At 44.5% G+C, this 21,915-nt stretch overlaps 1 protein-coding gene across 3 annotated transcripts in view; it reads left to right on the top strand.

The window, feature by feature from the left end:
• The window catches only part of Mark1 (microtubule affinity regulating kinase 1), a 105,272-nt gene that overhangs the window by 70,165 nt on the left and 13,192 nt on the right, over positions 1–21,915 (top strand). For all 3 annotated transcript variants that reach the window (XM_039090282.2, XM_039090284.2, NM_053947.2), the window contains 8 exons: positions 582–652; positions 6,527–6,583; positions 10,020–10,256; positions 10,340–10,459; positions 13,799–13,898; positions 14,952–15,064; positions 18,066–18,219; positions 18,506–18,699. In XM_039090282.2, the coding sequence (XP_038946210.1) occupies positions 582–652; positions 6,527–6,583; positions 10,020–10,256; positions 10,340–10,459; positions 13,799–13,898; positions 14,952–15,064; positions 18,066–18,219; positions 18,506–18,699 (1,046 nt within the window). The remainder of the gene's footprint in view (positions 1–581; positions 653–6,526; positions 6,584–10,019; positions 10,257–10,339; positions 10,460–13,798; positions 13,899–14,951; positions 15,065–18,065; positions 18,220–18,505; positions 18,700–21,915) is intronic.

Raw genomic sequence — 21,915 nt, 5'->3', positions numbered from 1 at the left:
GACACCTGAGACTGTACCTTGGTTGTACTGTCTAAGACCTTTTAAGCCATCCAATAAGGTTTTAGTCACATGTGTGTTTGCATTTTGCAGCTGACAAGGTCTTAGAAAATAAGTCTCTCTGTGACACTGAGGAAATATTTCAAGATTTTAACTGAAGATTAACTTTTCTAAGTGATCACAGACTGCAGAAAGATGGGAAGCAGATAGAGATATAGGTGCATAGATTCAGCAGAAAATCTCAGCACTGTCTGCTGTTAATGGGCTTTGCACACACATGTGGCATGTCCACTGTTTTGTCATGGAGATGAAAATGCAGATGCAGCTGGGATGGGGTTGGGCAGCCAGCAGGTCATATCGGGCAGCAGAGTTCAAACAAGGGTGCCAGGCTTCCATGTCATTGCTACAGATTCTCAATTCCACATATAATTTGTTCCTACTTCTGTATTAGTTTGTGACTTGTATAAACAGCAGAAAATGGTGGACCAAGTAATTCTTGAAAAGAAAAGCCAAAACTTGGCATTGTGTATATTGTTAATGAAAACCAATGTGTATTCACTCCCTGCTCTGCCTTTCTGACTCAGGTGAAGTCTTTGATTACTTAGTTGCCCACGGAAGAATGAAAGAGAAAGAGGCCCGGGCCAAATTCAGGCAGGTATGGAAAGTGCGTCTCAACTTCGTTTTGCTGATATTCTTACTGATGTGCAACGGGTTGTATCACCAACAGCTTTAAAAGAAAAATTCCTCCTTCCACTTTTTAAGAATGAAAAATCCCGGGGCTAGGGATTTAGCTCAGTGGTAGAGCGCTTACCTAGGAAGCGCAAGGCCCTGGGTTCGGTCCCCAGCTCCGAAAAAGAACCAAAAAAAAAAAAAAAAAAAAAAGAATGAAAAATCCCCAGAACAAAAACCCATCTTTCCTGAATTTCACCTTAAAATAGTAGTTGCACACGGTTATTCTGACATGACTATGAATGGTCCCATTTCATACATTAGACTAAGTGTTTACCTTTGTCTTGAGCTTTCAGAGCTGACGGAGGCAGGGAAGAAGTGCTCAGCCCTGTGTGTATCCAGGAACGGTCATCAAGTTCTGCCAGCTTTACTTGTGCACTACTGGAGTATTTCCTCTATGATTAAATATCTTAGTTTTCAGATTCACTGGAGAATTCACTTAAAGAACATGGCCAGTTTCGTTTAGCCGTGTGAGGAAATACAAGCGCGACAGGAGACAGAGATCAGATGCTCACACTTCCAGTTTAGCATCATCGTGACCTAACCATAGAAAGGACAGAGTGAGGGGAGAGGATTCCTTATAAACACATTTAGAATTTTACTTTTAATTTTTGCAACTGCATTAAATGTACTTTTCTTTTTTTACAAGTCTTTTAGGAAAAAAACTAGCATATAAAAAGATTGCCCAGCAAAGTTAACTGGACCCGAAGTCTGTGCATCACAGTGAACTCCTATCCAGTTAGAGGAACCCCTCAGGACTGAAGCTGTGAGGCTTCACACCGCACTTCACACGGTCACTACTGGATATATTTTATGTATTATCCACCACCAAAAATGAAAGCTTTCCGGTACAGTTAGAGCTAGAGAAGGTTATCGTTGCTTTCCTCAGGACTCGTGTCCAGTGCCTGCACCCAGTCCTTCCTCCTCTCCTTGTGTTTGGCCTTTCTCCTTCTCTTTTCTTTGTGTGCCCACATGTACATCTGTTTACGTATGTGCATATATTCCATATACACATAGACCAGAATATGAGGGAGAACATGTGTGGTTTCCTTAGGTTGTGTGACTACACTTAATTTTATACATCCATTTCCTTGTAAATGTCATTTTTAAGTTAACATTCCATTTTTATATACCAAATTTTCATTAGCCATTAATCTGTTGTTGGACAATTATGCTGAAAAAATGAGTATACTTTATAAATTATATGGAAATGACTAATGAATTGTGAATTGTCATAAGATATACTGAAGTCAAGCCCAGAATGCATTATCTCCTGGATGGGCCCTAGTGGGTTAAGAATATAAAGTAGTTTAGCTCTTCATCTGTGACCACTACACAGATTCTGCACTTGAAAATATTCTGAACACAGTCTGTCTGGGCAAGGAGTGTTCCCATCAGGCCATTCTCTGGGACAGCGGTCCATGGAGGCTAACTCACTAAATGGTCCTCATCATGGAGAGTGAAGACAGACTGCTCTACTTTTCGACCTGACCTTCCAAAGTGATGTGTATGGCTTTGTTTTATAGTCTCTGTTATTCAGGTAGATTCCTATAGTTATGCATAGTAGAGGGGTGGGGGGGGGTGGGGGCTATGACATGGTTCAGGGAGCAAAGGCATTTGCACCAAGACCAACAACCTGAGTGCAGTCCTGCACTGCACTTAGAGGAGCAACAGAACCAATTCCTGAAAGTTGTCCTTTGACCTCAACCCACATCACACTCAGGAGCTCGCTGAAACATCATACACTAAGTCCCTACAAAAATAGTGGATCAAAGGCAGTGAATCGCCAAGGTCCTCCCTGCTGTACAGAGCAGTCACCCCACTCAGTAAGCTTTTCTTGCTTGCCCTCAAAAACCAGAGTGAACAGCAGTGGCTGTGGAAACAGCTGGTAATGGGAAAACAGCAGTGAGCTCTGGGCTGTGCTCTGCCCCCTCCGTTAAATCCTTTCCTATCCAGGGTGGAACTTCATGCCCTCTGGTCAAGCACTCAATTATCTCCCTCCTTGTTGATTGTTGTAAGCAGCAGATGAGCAAGAAAATTCCAGTTGTTGGCACATGTTCCCTTCGGGATCTTCTTGTAGACTTCAAAGATGATTTCCACTTACCCTTTGTCTTTTTAGTCTGCTAGTTTTACTCACTTGCTAAAAACATAACAAAGTTATACTGGGTGAAGATGCTTTGTGTTGTAAAAGTGTGTGCAGTTGGCCAGTGTGGTGGATGGGAACAGTGTAGGGTTTAGGTTAAGATCTGGAGCTCTAGCCCAGCCCCCATTGTGTGTGTGAATGCATGTTCATGTACATACTTGTGTGTATGATTTTTATGTAAACGGTGAAAGAATATACTATATTAACATGCCCTTGGCCTTACTATTTGGTATGTCAAAGACAGTACACAGTTTAAGATCATTTTAGCAACATTGCCAATACAATGCTTCTGCACTCCATGGGTTGTGAAGCTACACACATGCGCGCGCGCGCGCGCGCACGCACGCACGCACACACACACACACACACACACACACACCATAGTCATTGGGACTGCAGAGATGGCTCAGCAGTTAAAGTATGCTTCCTGCTTCCAGAGGACCTGGTTCAGTTCCCTGCACCCACCTGTAGTTCACAAGCATCTGAATCTCCAGTTCCAGGGTACCCAGGCCATTTTCTGGCCTCTGTGAGCATTGTACACATGTGGCAGGCACACTGTGGGCCCATGAAAGGCAGCCTGGTTCCTGGTTGAGCTAAGGCTTGAAATCCTGGTAACCCTGAAAGGGACGGTAGGCATTTCACCTGATTCCCAGCAAACCAGGCCCTATCACTAGCCTCAGCCCTCCATAGATTTGTGGCCATCAGTCATATAAGGGCAATGCTCCAAGCCCCTCCACAGGTAGAGGATGTGACCACAGGTCAAGATAGATCTCCATTATAAAGAGGTACCTAAAAGCCTGGAGGCTTAGCCAATGAACTTCCCTTCCCAGACACTCCTCCCTGCAAAAGGTATTTAATCTCAGGCCTACCCTGAGAAGTGGGGTACGGTTTTACTCATCCAGTTTCTGCTATGACAATGACCGCCTTAAAACCACGGACTGCCTCTTTTCATTAGGATCTGCCATGGGGAGCCTTAGAGAAGGCCTTCGCCCACGGAGCTGCCATCTAATCTCCCAAAGAAGGCCTCCCAGTGCTCCACAACCAAGCCACACCCAGCCAAGCCAAAGACTCCCCACCCCTCCCCCACCCTCTCCCGGGACCAGCTGGAACTTCCCCTCTTTTCCCCTTGGCCCTGGGCTAGATCCAGCCCACAGGCCCCCAATCTGTTCTCAGGTCTTCTGCCTCCCCAAGTGGTCTAGCCCTGTGGTGGAGCAAACAGGGGACCCATTAATCCTACAGCACACAGATATAAATGCACACAAAACACCTACTTACATAAAATTAAAATAAATCTTATTTTTAAAATTATAGTATTGATTCCAAGGTCAAGGCTACTGCTTAGAGAAGAGGAATTCCTGACCCATTTATAAATCATTGCAAAGCTATTCCACAACACACGTGAGGCCTGAAGGTCAGTGCAGGCCTGCTTGTAAATCCCATTCTCAAGGTCCATAGTGGAAGGGTTAGAGAGAAGTTCCTGCAGCCTGCTTGTGGGGATGCTCTCAGGTGGCAATCTGCTGTAGGCCTGTGCAATGAAACATGGGCTTACGAGTGACAGCTCAGGTTGAGACTCAGAAGCCACATTGTCTCCATGCCCGACATGCCCATGGTTGGCAAGTGTGTGACACTGCTCGTGCCCCTGTTGGACACTAGCTCAGAGGCCATGTTCTGTGGGAAGAGCACATGCTCCATGCAGTGTTCTCTCACGTTAGTGTGCATTGTCACGCTTTGGAGCTCAGGCGACGTCTAGAGACTACTTACACAGAGATGATCCTGTCAGGTGTGAACCATGGCCCCTGGTCACACTCTGTAAACAGACCACTGTAGCATACAAGTATGTGACCTGCAAGCCTTGTCCTCTGAGCACTGTTACCTATAGAGTATATCCAGAAACTATACATGCAGATATATCTCGTGACTTATAGACATAATGTAGTGAACGTTGGCTGTTAGAACCCTTCGAGGCACGGTGCTCCAGAATCTTAAAAATGTTGACAGTCTGTTCTGCCCTGTGTAGAGACTCACACTTGAAGATGCTCACAGCATTGCCATGCTGCCCCAAACGTTTAGTGCCTGTGCACTCCATAGCAAGCACTTCCTCGCATGGAATCCAAAGATCGCTACTAGGCTGTCCCCCAACGCTTGGTTCTGCCAGCTTTATGAGTATGTTACCTCCTCCCTCATCATTGACACAGCTCATCACTTTATCCCGGCTCTACCAACAATCTCAACTGCCCCTGTCCTTCGGGGATACCCTCAACCAGTGGCAGCACCTCCTCCAAGAAGCATTTCTGATCCAGTCATCCGTAGCCCCTCACTTCCCTGCACCTCTGTGTCTGTGATTCTACCTGGATTGTGGTCACTCACTCTCCCCTCTTAATGAAACTGTAAGCGCTGTAGTGCTCACATTTGTATCCCAACCCCTTCCCCACCCCTTCACCCCCCCGGAACAAGCACATAGCAAGCACTCGATAAACTGACTTGATTAAAATGAATATCTCTGCATTATTTATTCATTGTGCATTGGTAGTTTTGTCGTGGAGTCATTTTGACATACATGTGAATAACTTTCTAACGCTGGAGTAGACCACTTTCACTGTGGTTTGGGTCCTCCCCTTCCTTCCAGTAACACAGCGGTTGTCATTCCACTCTCAGACTGTGGAAATCTCTCTTCTCTCTCCATCTGTGAATGGCTAACCTGCATCCACACTGGGTTCACATTTAACCGACCCCACAGCTCCACACTAAGACGACTGTCCTTGAGGCACCAGTTATAATTGCACACGTAGAATAGCTCCTTATCGATTGCTACGGGGTTCTTTTTAAAAACCATCACATTAAAGCTGATAATCTATTGTTTGTATTTGAGGCCTTTACATTGTCGGGCACCTCCCTGTGTGACTCTTACTTCAGGGTCCTCCACACTAATTGATGGCTATGGCTGCAAAATGTACGTGTAGTGCACAGTACTTTGCCCAGCAAAATTAGGGGCAAGTGTCAGATTAACCTGTACCTCGTTTCTTGATTATTTATTTTCCTTTTGACGGTTTGCTTTTTTCCTGTTTCTTTATATTTGAGCAGAAAGCATGAGATGTTATTAAATAATTCCCTGATTAGTTCTTGATAAATTAAGGAAATATGCCTTGAGCAAATGTGATGTAATCCCATAACTGCTTTAGCCCCAGTCAGCTCTTGAATGCTAGTTTACTTATGCTAACATTGTAGCAAACCCTTGTTCTAAACTATAAGTTATATACTTTGACTCATGTAAAGAAAGAAATTTAATTTGTATAATTTCCATAGATGTTCACCAAAAAAAGGGAGTAGGTTTTCCCAAAAGAATATTACTTCCAACATTTAAAAGTTTTTTTTTTATTTTGTTTCTTTTTTTCATCTTTATTAACTTGGGTGTTTCTTATTTACATTTCGATTGTTATTCCCTTTCCCAGTTTCCGGGCCAATATCCCACTAACCCCTCCCCATTTAAGTTTTATCTCTTTAATAAGCATAGTTTTCTAAACTAAAGGAATCATGAAATTGCTGGTATTTTTTTTTAAATCAAAGTTAGTACTTTATCCAAATTGAAAATGATAAATATTAAAACCAAGTATTTAACCAAAAAATAATTTTGACTTTATATCCAAATATTTCTTCTAGATTGTATCTGCTGTACAGTATTGTCATCAAAAATGCATTGTCCACCGTGATCTTAAGGTAAGCTGCTGCTTTTAAAATTAAAATCTCATTTATGAAAATATGTAATAATAAGAGAGTTGGGGAGCAGGCTTGATGAATAAGGTGACTTGTTTACAAGCATGAGGACCTGAGTTCAAATCCCCAGCACCCACCTAATAAAAACCCGGTAGGGCTGTGCATGCCCATGACTCCAGCATTTGGAGCTGGAAACTGATAGGTCTTGAGCTCCCAGGCTGGCCAGCCTAGCTGAAACCTCCAGTGTCAGGTACAGTGACTGATTCTGTCATAGGGAATGAAGCAGAGGTGAGACAGCAGGAGGCTGGATGTCCTCCTCTGCCCCCCACTACCCACACACACAGGCACACATACCATATTGTTATACACACAGTTAGAATGTGTCATAGTATAAGTAGGGCTACTTCTTCAGTTACCCCATCTTGATTCAGTAGCCCAGGGTGAGGTGATTCTGGCTGAATTGTCACCATAGCCTATGAAAGGCACTGTATTCACCAAGCACATGAGAACATGGGCATGGCGTTGTCTAAATCAGAGTCAGGACCTGACTGACTATTAACTCCGTAGTTTAAATTCTGTCCTCAATTAAAAATGTTGAAGGTCCCATCTAGACAGAAGTAATGTCACAGCACAAGGCACAAGCATGTGCTTGCCATGTATAAGAACCAGGGTTCTTTCTTAGCACCAAAGTTCAAAATAAGAAGAGGGTTTTAGGGGTTGGGGATTTAGCTCAGTGGTAAAGTGCTTGCCTAGGAAGCGCAAGGCCCTGGGTTCGGTCCCCAGCTCCGAAAAAAAGAACCAAAAAATAATAATAATAATAATAATAATAATAATAATAATAATAATAAGAGGGTTTTAATGTGTGTGTGTCACCATGACAGAAGCTAGAGTCTTTTGGGAAGAGGGGTCCTCAACTGAGAAAATGCCTTTGTCAGGCTGGCTTGCAGGCAAGCCTATGGGGCATTTTCCTAATGAATGATTGATATGGGAGGTCCTAGTCCACTGTGGGTGGTGCCACTCCTGGCGGGGTGGTTCTAGATGGCATAAAAAGCCAACTGGGTGAGCCATGAGGAGCAGGGCAGTGAGTAGCACCCACCATGCCCTGCTTCAGTTCCTGCCTCCAGGTTCCTGCTCTGAGTTCCTCCCTGACTCTAGGACTGTGACTAGGGATATGGAAGCTAAATGAACACTCCCCTGTCAGGCTGTTTCTGTTCATGGTGTTTATCACAGCAATAGGAGGAAGTCAGCGCTTGAGATGAGAATAACATATATGGTAGAAACACTTATGGTCAAACAAGCTTCAAGAGCTCGGGCTTAAGTGCTTCTGTCTGTCTCTCTTTGTTTTTCCTGTCTTCTTCATTCTCCGAAATCTTACTTCTATTTTTCTTTTTAACTTTTCTTATTTATCCATTGGCATCAAACTTGGATTCTATTTAAATGTACCGCATTACACAGTGGTCGGAACTCTAATTCTGTGTCCTGGTTCCATTCTTCTGGCCTGTTAGTGCTCCCGATGTTTGTAGCAGTTCTTCTCTCAGGAGGGCTAGGGGGGTCTTTTCTACAATGAGAAATGAAGGCTGGCTACCCGTTCCTTTGTCTGGTTCATAGCTCAACTCGGTTTACATTAGAGTCCTGTTCAACAACTGCGTGTTCAGTTCCGGCTGGGGAGAACATTCTCACATCATACATCCCTGGACAGACCTCAGCCGTGCGTGCGGCTCTCTTTGGAGGCAGTGTAGTTACTTAGATTCCATCTAGACCAGCAGTTCTCAGCCTGTGGGGCGTGACCTCTTCAGAGGTCAAAGGACCCTTTCACAGGGGCCACATATCAGATATCCTGCACATCGCATATTTACATTGTGATTCATACGGTAGCAACATTACAGTTATGAAATTGCAGTGAAAGTAGTTTTTATGGTTGCGGTCACCACAGCGTGAGGAACTCTATTAAAGGACTGCAGGCTAAGAACCACTCACTGCTTTAGAAGGCTCTGGAGAAACTGGGTATGTCCACCTTACTACAGATGGTCAAGGAGACTGGGCCCTTACTTATACCAGGAAGGCATGCTGCTGTTGCTGCTGTTGCTGCTGCTGCTGTTGTTGTTGTTCTCAGTCAATAAGTGTTGGTTTAATGTGACTCTCCCAGAGTCATTCATTTGCATAGTATCTGAACCCACTTTTATTTGTTGATTACTTGGTTGAGTTTTTGGGTTCTCTTTCTTTTTTCCTGTTTGGGGGGGGGTGCAGAGGGTGTAGTGGGTTAGGGAGTAAGGGTTGGGAGGCTTTGGTTTGGGTTTGGGTTTGGGTTTGGTTTGGGGTTTTTGAGACAGAATCTTACTGTGTGGCTAGCGCAGGCTGACCTGGAACTTGCAATCTCCTGCCTCAGATCCCCAGGCTGAGATTATAGGCAGGTGCAGGGTCTGGGCCAGTGTCCCCACAGGCCTCCTGCCCCAAGTGACTCTTAACTCATCAAGGTGACAGTTAACACTAGCCACCACTATTGTAGTTACACTTTTCACAAATATGAGATAAGCTAGAATACCATAAAGGGAAAAATAAAGAAAGAAGACTTGGAGGCGGGAGAGACACGGCAGGTCCTCCAGTGAAGAACCAGGTCCTCTGATTCATCTGGATCCATTTTCCCCCTTAGACTCTGACCAAGCACATCTACCAGCTAACCTGTGGCTTTACTGCTCTATTTATTCATCCGTTGGAAACAGAATTGAAATGAAGCAGGCACAGAGCAAGTGTTCATTAAGCCGCTTGCGTGTATAGAAGACATTTCCATTTTTATCTTTGGGTGATTGTTTTAGAATTTTAGGAAGAGCCTCTCAAACACGGGAGCAGAGTCTTTGCTTCCTATGGAACGTGACTCTAGACAGGGTTCTACTTTTAGAACAGCAAGCATTGCTGAAAATAAAGCCTGTGGGAGCCAAACTGTTCCAGTTTGTTTCCTCTCCCTAATCAGTACTTTGCTGAGGAAGCATCCAGAGGAGAGGACGTAGGACTGAGTAAAGGAGAGCCAGGCGCCTGGGCAGTCATTCCAGACAGACCCTGGAGCTTAGCATCGACTCCCTGTTAAAATGGTGCTCCCCTGGCTAACGTTGGCTTATGTCTGAGGTGAAGCAGTCATTTCAATATGCGTTCCTTAGATTAGGTCCTGCTAAGGTCCAGTTTCAAGATCGCTCTTACCATGAAGTTAGAAACATTTAAAATAAACTTCGGGGGAAAATGTGTCCATAGCTCCTGTGAGCTTTTCTTTTCAGGTGTCAAGGTTCAGACTTCCACAGACTTAGACAGGGACAACTGCATTTGCATTTACTAATGTTACACTTTAAAATGAGAGGCATGTGCTAGCGAGCCCAGAGTCTGAAGCAGGTGTAGCATTTTTATTTTGTGTACGCTTTTTACATTGTCCTTTTTATTATTTTCCTCTTAGGCTGAAAACCTTCTCCTTGATGCTGATATGAATATTAAAATTGCTGACTTTGGTTTTAGCAATGAATTCACAGTGGGGAACAAATTGGACACATTCTGTGGAAGCCCGCCTTATGCTGCCCCTGAGCTTTTCCAAGGCAAGAAGTACGACGGGCCGGAAGTGGATGTGTGGAGTCTAGGCGTCATTCTCTACACGCTGGTCAGTGGCTCCCTGCCTTTCGATGGCCAGAATCTAAAGGTATATGCCCGTTTGCTGCTGAAGCCCCTTTCCGCAGGAGCGGCAAAGTCAGCTGCCACTTAAATGCTGTCCTTCTCTGTCAGGAGCTCCGGGAGCGGGTCCTGCGAGGGAAGTACCGTGTTCCTTTCTACATGTCCACGGACTGCGAGAACCTCCTGAAGAAACTGCTAGTGCTGAACCCCATAAAGAGGGGCAGCCTGGAGGTGAGCGAGCTGTGCTCTCGCAGGGAGGGGAGCCCAGGGCTGCCAAGCCAGGGCTCCCGGTGCAGCTGCAGAGCATGGCTCTGTTTAGCCTGTGTCTAATTTGTGTTTTCAGCATCAGGAAAAGTGATGGTTCTTTATTCAGAAAACACAGTAGGGCTTTCCAGGGCTTCTTTCTTCTTGGTTTTTTGGTGAGTTGTTAAAGCTGACACGGTGGAGACAAAGTTGACTTTTGAGGAGGACAAACCTAGTCTTTGTCAGAAACTACCTGGTCCAAAACAAAAAAACCTTTATGTTGGTTAAGGCTGACCAGATATTTGAAGGTTGAAAATGACTAAAAGTTCTAACCCAGCTAACTCTTCACTCTCTGAAATCATGTGACACCAAGTAGACACTCGAGTACAGGAACTTAACAGATATGTAAGCAGAGAGCATGGCCCATGCATTCTCTACAACACTGGTTTATATGGCCTAACTGTTAGAGAACCGGCCCAGGTTCTTGTTACCCAGGTCCTTTCTTACACTGTAACTAAGATAACTGATGGTCTTAAGCATTTTTCCCATCTGGGTTTTCTTTGATATTTAAAGTTGGGGTGTTTGCTTGCTTGCCTGCTTGTTTGTTTTTGAATGTGTATAAGGTTTGCCTGTGAATTACATACATGCAGTACCCATGGAGGCCAGAAGAGGGTGGTAAATCCCCCAGAACTAGAGTTATAGATGGTTCTGAGCTACCTTGTAGGTCTGGGAACCAGACCTTAGAAAAGAGCTTTAATCTCAAACATCCCTTTAGCCCCTTCATCTGTCTTTAGGAATATTTGGGCTGTGCTAAGAAATTTCAGAGACTCAGTACTCATTCCTGGCTTGGACTTTTAAAGTCTTCTTAGACTTTAAACCCAGAGAAGCCTGGGTTTGCTGGCACATCCGCCGTGAGGTGGGCACAGCCCTGCACTGTTTAGCCCAGCTTGGCTTCGTCATTCTACTTCCACATATACTTTTTGTTGGTGGGAGTTAAAGAATTGGGAAATTACTAAGTGCTTTGTTGGAGTGGATCAGATGGTATTTTAGCTATGTTATTTGTTTAAGTGTGATTAGCTTTTAGCTCAGGATTTTTGTGGTTTTCCTCTGGGGCGGAAAGGCATGCTAATGTTGCTGTCTGTAGTAAAAGCCCATTTTGTGTCCCTCCTCCCAGCTTAACTTCCAACCTTTCATAGAAAAGCATGGACCGCTCAGAATGAAAAACCACCAGTCTGTCAGCTCTCAAGGGCTGGGACTTCAGTAGAGCATCCCTCGCTCCTGCTCTGGGGTCCACTTTTTTTAAGATTTACTTAAATCACGTATATGTATGTGGGTTTGTGTATGCGTGCCATGCTAGAAGAGGCTAGAGGTGTAGGTGGGACCCCCTGTACTATATCCAGGAAGCCCCTTCAGCTGCATGTTAGTAACATTCCCAGAGGTAAAGCAGCAGTTCATAGGGCAGAGTAGAAGGGACAGAGTCACCTGGGAGACAGTGCTTACCACTCTCTGCGGGCTACTGATAAGGATGACTGCTTCCCTCAAAGATGACTAATTTACTGATTTAAGTGTTGACTGGGATAGTTAGGCAGATGTTTATTCTTTCATTCTTGACATTAAAATGATGAAAATGGTTCAGACCTCAAAGTTTGGGCAGATAAACCTAGCTACAAAGGAGGAGGTGAGGATCACAGCCTTAGCAACTGAGGAGCAAGTTGTTCGGCCCCTCCCCATCTTTGTCACCTTGTGGCCCTTGTCGATGCCCACAGCCAAGGGGTACAGAGTCATAGCTGCAGGCAGCAGGGTTTAGGAGATGTCTTAGTTTGGACTCCATCACTGAAAAGGCGCCATGACCAAGGCAACTCCTAAAAAAAAAAAATTTTTTTTTTAATTGGGCCTGGCTTACAGTTTCAGAGGTTCGGTCCATTATCATGGTGGGGAGAATGGCAGTGTACAGGGAGACATAGTGCTAGAGACAGAGCTGAGAGGTCTACGTCTGGATCTGAAGGTAGTCGAACGGGACTTTGTCTCACTCTAGATGTAGCTTGAAGATAGCCCACCTCCAAAGTGACGCACTTCCTCCAAGGCCACACTCCTAACAGTGCCACGTCCTCTGGACAAGCATCCAGATACATGAGTCTCGGGAGGCTCTACCTGTTCAGACCACCACAGGAGGGTAGGACAGTGACCGAGGCCAGCCTGCCTCAGCTTGTGCACGTGCCTGTCTGCTCTCCAAAGTGCCCTGTGAGACCAGGACCCAGATGGTGGCAGACGCAACTTCATTTTTTATTTTTTGTAATTTTTAAAAAAATTTTATTTCTGTGTGTGTGAATGTTTTGCCTGCATAGATGTCTGTGCCTCATGTGCTTGCCTGGTGCCTATGGTAGCCAGCACTGGATCCCCTCGGACTGCAGTCACAGATGCTGTAGGGCACCTGTGGGCACTGGGGATCAAATAAATTCCTCTGGAGAATAGCCAGGGCTCTTAACCATCTCTCCAGCCCTTCATACCAGTTGCAGTTAGTAAGCTTACGTTGTGTGTGTGTTGGGGGGATCTGTAAACTGTTCTTTAAAACAGCTATTTCAAAACACTCCTCCATGTACAAGCACAGCTTTTTAGCCAGTAGTAAAAGTCTTAGGGTGTAGTTTGTGGCATAACTACATAGACCTTTTTAAAGGTCTTCTTTACATATGTCAGATACAACCTCATTACCCAGCTGTAGCTGTTTTCTTTCACTCTGTGGACTGTCCCCACAGGACTGTCTTAAACAGCCCAGAGCTGATGTTCACAGCATCAAGTTATTGGACTGAGATAATTCACACCAATACCTATTTTCACTGTGACAGTTACCTGATTTCTGAATTCAGACTTAAATGTTTACCACCATCCTTTCCCACATTCTTTAGTTACCTGGACAGACCAGCCTAGATTTCAATTCCCCAAAATCTCCTCTTCCTGAGGTATGGGATTTTAAAATAAATGCATGACCAAAAAATAAACCTTTTAATTTCTCTTATATATAAATATGAAGCAAAAGTCAAAGTCATGTTCTTATGGTAAAACGTTGCAGTTTGGAAATAGTCCTTTTGAAGCAATGTGGAAGGAGGGTTATTTGTGTATTGCCTTTGGTGAGTAGTGGGTAATATAGTTGTGATAAGATTATGGGTGACCTAGAGACCCACACCTCCTGTTGGGCCGTTAATTAAGGTACATAGAATAAGTTTATTTGAAAGTGTCACATGATTCTTGTTGCGTGAACCAATGCACTTCACATTTGGAGTGGGTTGAATGTTGTAATTCACCAGACATGACTTAGAGTTTATTTCCTAGCAAATAATGAAAGACCGATGGATGAACGTTGGTCATGAAGAGGAAGAGCTAAAACCATATTCTGAGCCTGAGCTTGATCTCAATGATGCAAAAAGAATAGGTAAGTATTTAAGGTCTGTGAGGGCATCCGTGACTGCACGGGGGAGTCCATTGTCCAGCTTGGCAGTGTTTACTGGGACTTTGAAACTTAAAATATCCAGCTTCCTTATTTCGTTCTCGTATACATCTGTGCTCCTGTTCAGTTGTTAGCAACTGTCACAAGAATTAAAATGCATTAGACAAATTCATAACTATTGCTTTCTGCACTCCCTCCCTGGAGTGTGGGCACTGTAACCATTAGCACTGAGCAGACTGAAAGCACAGCAAGGGCTAACACTGAACTCTAAGCGTTGGGCACATCGCCTCCCCATTTCTCCTCTCATTGCTCAGCAGAGTCCACCCTCCTGCCCCCAGTCCTCATTAAGAACTTGATGGGAGCGTTGTGGCAGTCAAGCCTTAAAAGAGAAACTGAAGTGCAGATGAGAAAGGAAGCACGTTCTCGGCTTGAGATGTTGTCCTCTTCATGAGTAGCTGAGGCTGTGCTGAGAGGAAGAAGAGCAAGTGAGGCTTTGTGTAAGGCCTAGACAGTGCTGGCCTTGTGCGGACAGAGCAGGCCAGCTCAGAAATGTCCCACGGTGTGAAAAATACGGTTAATATATTAAATCTATAGCATGAATAATTCTGTACACACACAAAAATTCGAAATGGGGGCTGGAGAGATGGCTGAGCGGTTAAGAGCACTTGTTGCTCTTATAGAAGACCCAGGTTCAATTCCCAGTACCCAGATTGTAGCTCACAACATCTGTAACTACAGTCCAGGGGAGACTGATGCTCTATTCTGACATCTATACCTACCAGGTAGTCATGTAGTGTGCGTAGATATATGCAGACAAAACACTTAATAAAAATACACAAATCTTTTAAAATGATAAATGTATAATATCTGAGTATACTCTACCCATAGGTTAATAATCCAAAAGATTTCATAGTTAAAACTCACTTCAGGTGTTTTGAGAAATAGTTTTCCCTAACAGTATTGGCAAATCTGTGCTTTTGCTGAACATTTACTTCGTCAGTACATTTTAAGAAAAATCCTCCTTTTTTTTTTTTCTAGACATTATGGTCACCATGGGTTTTGCACGAGATGAAATCAATGATGCCTTAGTAAGCCAGAAATATGATGAGGTTATGGCTACTTATATTCTTCTAGGTAGAAAACCACCTGAGGTAAGTGGGTTTCCTCATTTTAAATTAATATATATATATGTGCACACATATATATACATATATATATATAAGTTTTGAATTAAATAGATAAAAATATGTTAGTAACTGTATTCGGTTCTTTGTAGGACAAAAAATATCACAAAGATCCTGACTGTCTCATTAGAGACCAGGAACCAAGGGGCTAAATTGTTTACTGGTCTCATGAGACCAAGCAGCTCCACCACCGTCTTGACTTTGAGCATGGCGTCCTCAGAGTTCTGTGGGGTACACTGTGCAGTCGGCAGCAGTGTGATTATCCCAAATGCACAGGAACAGGGTGGAGGCAAGAAGAGGCAGGTGGAGCTGGAAGAGTGTAGAGTGGGACCCGAGAGACAGAGGCTGAGTGGCCTTGGCCTGTGTCAAGTGGCCTCTGTGCACTTATGGGATTCTCGTGGCCTGCAGAGGTCCAGCTCAGGAGACAGATGCAGGAAGTAACTGTATGAAAGTGGAGAACAGGGGCTGGGGATTTAGCTCAGTGGTAGAGCACTTACCTAGGAAGCGCAAGGCCCTGGGTTCGGTCCCCAGCTCCGGAAAAAAAAAGAACCAAAAAAAAAAAAAAAAAAAAAAGAAAGTGGAGAACATACAAGTAAACGACCCTTGGGAAAGCAGCTACAGAGGGATAAATTGAAATAGTAATTTCAGAGCATTGGTAATTTTATGCCAGAGCATTGAAAGCAGAAGATTAGACATCTGTGAGAGGCGGTCTTTAAAAAGGCTATAGTCGCTCATAATTAAGTAGTAACTATGTAAATGTAAATCATATGTTCCAACTGAAGTGTATTGAACCCGCCTTCTATCAAAAACTATACTTACACCATGAGGCAAAAGCCAAAGATGTCTTTCCTGTCCATCAACCCTTGAGGTAGAGCTAAGCAACCAGCCCCGCCATACATTATGGTGTGTGCTGCAGATTCTCTGAGACCTATGAGAGAGTTGATACCTACAACAAGCTACAGTGAGGCTCATCCAGAAGGTCTATGTGGCTTAAACGCATAAAACTAATGACACTGGTTGACCAGGGGAAGTGGGGTTGAAAGACCCCCGGAGCAGGGAGACCCTCACCCAAGTCTCGGGATGATGCGACCCCCCCCCCCAAGAACTCACGAGAGACTGATCTTGATGCAATCAACAAGAGGTTTATTGTTTATTGATAAGGACGACAGAAACCAGTGCACTTGGGTCGAGACTCATATCCCACACAGGGGTAGAGGAGTTTGACCTCGAATGATTGGGAGAAGGGATATTTAAAGGAAAAACCATACCGAATCACAAGGAAGAACCTCCTGTTTCTCATGATTGTTCTTTAAGGTTTTAATCTAACTTTATGGTTAACCAGTTCCTGCTACTATGGTCAGCTGCTATTATGATCAGCTAGTTTCTGGAACAAAGTGGCTGAACCAGCTGGTGCAATTACTCTTTCTGTGATCAGCTAGTTTCTGGAACAGGCAGTTCCAGGGCCCGCTTTTGGCTTCAACTTTTGTCTAGGGGGCAATTTCAAACTTTTTTCTTTCAGGGTAAGCCCTGATTTCTCACAGATACCTGCCTGTGTGAGGTGACCTGTCAGAAAGGTGTGTGCTTCTCGGGTAGATGAGAAGCCCAGTGCAGGATGATGGGAGGAGACCCTGTTAGCTGTTGAATATAAGGATCTGGATTTGGAGGAAGGGCTTGGTTAAGGTTCGGGGGTTGTTATCAGAGACATGTCTATCATCAGGTGTGTGCTAAGAGCTATTCTAAGGCTCTCGCAACTGTTAGTTAATTCATCTGACCCTCTCAACAAGCCTACTGAGAAGGCTAAGAATTGCTGGGGAGAAGGGAAGTCTCAAAGGGGCTGACAGCTGAATGGTGTGTAGTATCAATGAGGCCTAGTCAAGAGACTCGGAGGAAATGGCCCAAGTAGTTATCTCTAGCCTCTCTGACTGTCCTACTTGGCCTTCAGATGGCCTCTGGGCACTTTAATTTTCTTATTAATTCAAATACGAAGTCCAGGCATATATTAAAATCAAATGATTGGAAGTAAACTATGGAAGCTACTGTGCCTGGAGAATGTCAGGTTCACTGTCCTCACTGGAGCCATCAACCGTGCACCTCATTTTCTGTGCCTCAGGCTTCCTGTCTGTAAGATGTGGACAATACTACTCAGCACTTAGGGTCACTGAAAAGGTTTACTGTGTTAGTCCTTGATGCCGCCTTGCAATAGCTGCACACCCTGCTGCTGAGTGAGCAGCACCAGTCCCGAATCCCACCAATGCCAGGGGTTGACTCGGGGCTTCACAGCAGCACACAGCTTCAGACTGCAGAGAGGCTGTGTGTCAGCACCCCAACCCCACACACATACACACACCTACCCACACACACACACACACACACACACCTACATATACCTACATACACATACACCTACACACACACACACCCATACACACACACACACACTTACCACGGTCAGGGCTAAGGGAAGTCATTTTATAATCAGAGCCAACAAAATAAATTGTGTTTTGTAAGTGTAGAAAAACAAACCAAACATTTTAGTTCAGAGTGTAAAGTATACTTAATAGTTTCTGTGTGTACATACATACATGTACATGTATACGTGTGTGTGTGTGTGTGTGTGTGTGTGTGTGTGTGTGTGTGTGTGTAAGGTTTTAGATTTCATCCTGCTTGAATCCCAGTGGTGTCCTTGACCTTGGTATTTTTCCCCTGGAGTACCAATGGTTAAAAAAGTATCATGGAGAACGCTCAGGACAGTCTGCTATGCGTTACCATGCCGTGAGTGGTTTGTGGCTGTTACTTGGTGTTTTGACTGGCAGATTCTGAGTGCTAGTGGGAGCGGCCTAATGTCCAGCTCCCTCGTTCTCGCTTGTCAGTTTGAAGTCTCTCTTCAGCCTCCATTGCTTTTCCTACAACTTCAGATCATTTTGTTTTCACTTTTCTGTCCTAAAGTCTGGGTGATCTCTTTTCACAGTTCGAAGGTGGTGAGTCACTGTCCAGTGGAAACCTTTGTCAGCGATCCCGGCCGAGCAGTGACCTGAACAACAGCACGCTTCAGTCACCTGCTCACCTGAAGGTCCAGCGAAGCATCTCAGCCAACCAGAAGCAGAGGCGCTTCAGTGACCATGGTGGGGAGCATGTCTAAGAAGGAGGCAGGCTGGCCCTGTCCAGTGTGTGCTGCTCAAACAAAACACCTTGTTTCTCTTACTCCTGGGGCCTTCTTAAATGGGCACCGCTGAGTGATTGATCATAGGGTCTCTGTTGTGGGGAGTCTGAACCGACCCCTGTAATCAATTTAATCTTGGTCTAGAGTGTAAATCACACAAATGGGCTATTGTTAGCATAGGAGGGTTTTGTTGGCAGGAAGAATATCCATTCTTTTACAGCTAACCTTGCTGTTTCTACACATTGCAGCCGGTCCCTCCATCCCCCCTGCTGTCTCATACACCAAAAGGCCTCAGGCCAACAGCGTGGAGAGTGAACAGAAAGAGGAGTGGGACAAAGACACAGCCCGCAGACTTGGCAGCACCACCGTGGGCTCGAAGAGCGAAGTCACAGCCAGCCCCTTGGTGGGGCCAGACAGGAAAAAGTCCTCAGCTGGCCCAAGTGTGAGTCAGAGCTCTCCTGTGTCAGCACTTGAACTGTGTCAGAGGTTTTTTGTAAAATCCTGTCTTTTGTCTTTTTAAATGTTTCAAAATGAATCATAATTTAAAAACCATGGAAAGGGGGCAGACAGCTTGTGAGTGTAATAGAAGAAACAGTACGGAGAATTCTGTGTTGTTGCCCTGTTCTTGTTTAGAGGGCAGATTCATTGGATAGCCCAGGCTACCCTGGATCTCATAGGGAGAGTAGTCCTACCTCAGCCTCTAGTGTTGATGTTACATTGGTGAGTTTAATCTTACATTTACTTGCAAACTGCCATCTGAGGGCAGACTCATTAATAATTTGTCAACTTTGCTCCTGTGAGGTCTCTTAAAATGCCCAACTCTGGAAATTAAATCAGGCACTAGAAGAGAAGTACAGGCCACAGTACTTTCCTGTAAGATAGCAGGGTGAAGAGTGATGGAGAGTGAGTGAGGATTGGGGGTGGGGTAGGGGCAGAGAGTGAGGACGGGGCAGTGACATCTGGAAGTGAGTGAGGACAGGGCAGTGACATCTGAGGCAGTGGGTGTTTGAGGTACATAAAGGCAGTGGGTGTTTGAAGGAATGATAACAGTCAAAAGAGAAGACCCAGAATGACAAACAATCCAGAAAGCATTTGTGCTCCTGGACTGTTAAGGTGGATTGTGTAGACACACAGGAAGCAAGGTGAACGTGTTCAGCCATGTCAGCAGAAGAGCTGGCCAGCATAAAGGACATAGTTAGATTGCTTCCTGATAGTTCATCAGTAGTGTGGATGCTAGAAGATGAAGTCTTCTAGAGAAGGACAAAAACACTTTTAGGCCTAGAACTTTATATCTAAACATGATACCTATATTCTTAGGCATAAAATGTGTCGGCTGTTTGGCTGCACAGGGACTATTTTAAAACACTGTACTACTTAGGGTAGTCTCACAGGAAGAGAACATACATGTTGCTATAAAATATATAAGCCAAAAGTATTCAAATACCTTAGCAAGGCTCAGTGGATAAGGATGCTTGCCCCCATGTCTGACATCCAAGAACTCAGAGTGAGAGGAGAGAAAATTATCCTCTGACCTCCACATATACATACAAGCACACACACACACACACGTAAGCACAACCATATACATGCACACTCATCCCCCCACATACACATATGCACATTGTCACACACACACACACACACACACACACACACACACACACACACACACACTGAAATTTCTCAACAGTGTCCAGGGAGTAAGAACGGGGCAGAAATTAAAACATAAACACTTGCCTTATTGAGCAGGTGATTGGAATAATGTTCAGAAATCAACACAGGTGAGCAGACATTAATTCAAGAACATAAGGAAGGGGGAGTTACAAGAATGAAATAGAGTGATAATTTTTAAGTCAACAGAAGGAAGAGGATCCCTCTATCAAGTGTACTGGGGAGGGAATACTCATTAGAAAATCTTCAGTGACATACCAAGGCAAAACCAGCACTTCCTCACAAGTGGGCTATGGTTTCTGGGGCCAGTATTCTGTGTGGTAATTGCAACAGTACTTTTTTCAAATATACAATCAGCTTAGCACTTCCTGGTCTAAAGGGTAGGTGTGCAGGCCACTTTAAACACGGGTACTACATTAAGTCTAGAGGGATGGCTCACAAGCACGAGTGCTTGCTCTCACAGAGGACCCATACGGTGGCTCAGCTCTCCATGACTCCAGCTCAGGGGTCCGACAGCCGCCTCTGGCCTCCATGTGATACACTTACAATGCATGCAGGCGAAATGCTCATCCACATAAAATAAAAATAAATAATGGTGGTGTGACTGTTTACCCTCCGCTGCCTCATCTGCTTGGAGATGATACAGACTGTTGTTTTTCAGTACTTACTCTGTCATCTAGAGAACTGTTCTGAAGGTCAGTACCCAACACAGCAGTAGCAAACTGTTCCAGGCTTTCCACCACTTTCCACAGTAGCCTGCCGGCCCCTCAGGCTGGACCTTCTTGGCATGGCCCTCAGCTTTGTCCTCTCCTTGTCTGTCCTTATGTGATACTGCATCCTAATCCCGATGCTGCGAACTGTGCAAGTCCTGTGTCCGCAAGGAGGTGCGTCCACATTCTCCAGGCTGCTCAGAGCTGTGACCCACTCGGTTCTTAGACGGGCGCTGCTCCGTCTGTTCACTGTCTCCTCAAGCTTGCAGTCTCTGTATATTGACAGAGACTTCCTCAGAGCCCTTAGTGCTGAGGGGAATAATGAGTGTTCAGACTGTATCTATTTACTTTTAAAAAGCATTACATTCACATCAGTTGTACTGTTATTTAACAGTTTTAAAGACCAGAAGCCAGAAGATTCTGCCAAAGTTTATAGTTTTCACTTCACTGTCTGCTACTTTCCATTCTGAACTTGCAAAATAACTTGGGGTGGATCCTTCTGTGGGATTTCTTTTAAGTATCAATGACACGTGTGTCATGATCTTTTCAGCCTTTCTTTGGGAGTGATGTCATCCTCCTACAATTCTGTTATTCCTTCATTTTTTAAGATGTGCTATTTTTACTTATGTGTGTGTCTGTGAGTGGTTATTATGTCTGTGCCAGGCCCTCAGAGGCTGGAAGGAAGCATTGGATTTCCAGGAGCTTAGACAAGAAGCTGTGAACCCCCAACACACATGGATGCTGAAAATCAGACCCAGGGCCTCTGCCAGATGACCACTGAGATGTCTCTCCAGCACACTAAAGATTTTTTTTTAAGATTTATTTATTTTATGCATATGAGTACACTGTAACTGTCTTCATACACACCAGAAGAGGGCATCAGATCTCATTACAGATGGTTGTGAGCCACCATGTGGTTGCTGGGATTTGAACTCAGGACCTCTGGAAGAGCAGTCTCTTAACCACTGAGCCATCTCTCCAGCCCTGAAAGATTTTTAAAGCTACACTTAAACAACTTTGCTTAGGATTTTCCCCTTCTGCATCTGACTCCCAAGGAAATAGCTATTAACTGCTCATACTAAACAAATGTTACAGCGACTATATTTTAAAGGCAAGTAAAAGCTAGATTGGATAAGCAGATATTTTTCATTAAAGAATGAAACAGAAGCATTGTTTTAATCCCTTTTGAAAGTCACTTCTCCAGGGCTTGGGGTGCAACTCGATGCTAAAGTGCTTGCTTACCATCTGCAAGTCCCAGGGTTCTCATCACCACAAAC

The sequence above is a fragment of the Rattus norvegicus genome, chromosome 13 (genome assembly GCF_036323735.1).
Source record: "Rattus norvegicus strain BN/NHsdMcwi chromosome 13, GRCr8, whole genome shotgun sequence".
Taxonomy (NCBI): domain Eukaryota; kingdom Metazoa; phylum Chordata; class Mammalia; order Rodentia; family Muridae; genus Rattus; species Rattus norvegicus.
The sequence above is the reverse complement of the archived record's forward strand: the minus strand, read 5'-3'. Positions and strand labels throughout refer to the sequence as shown.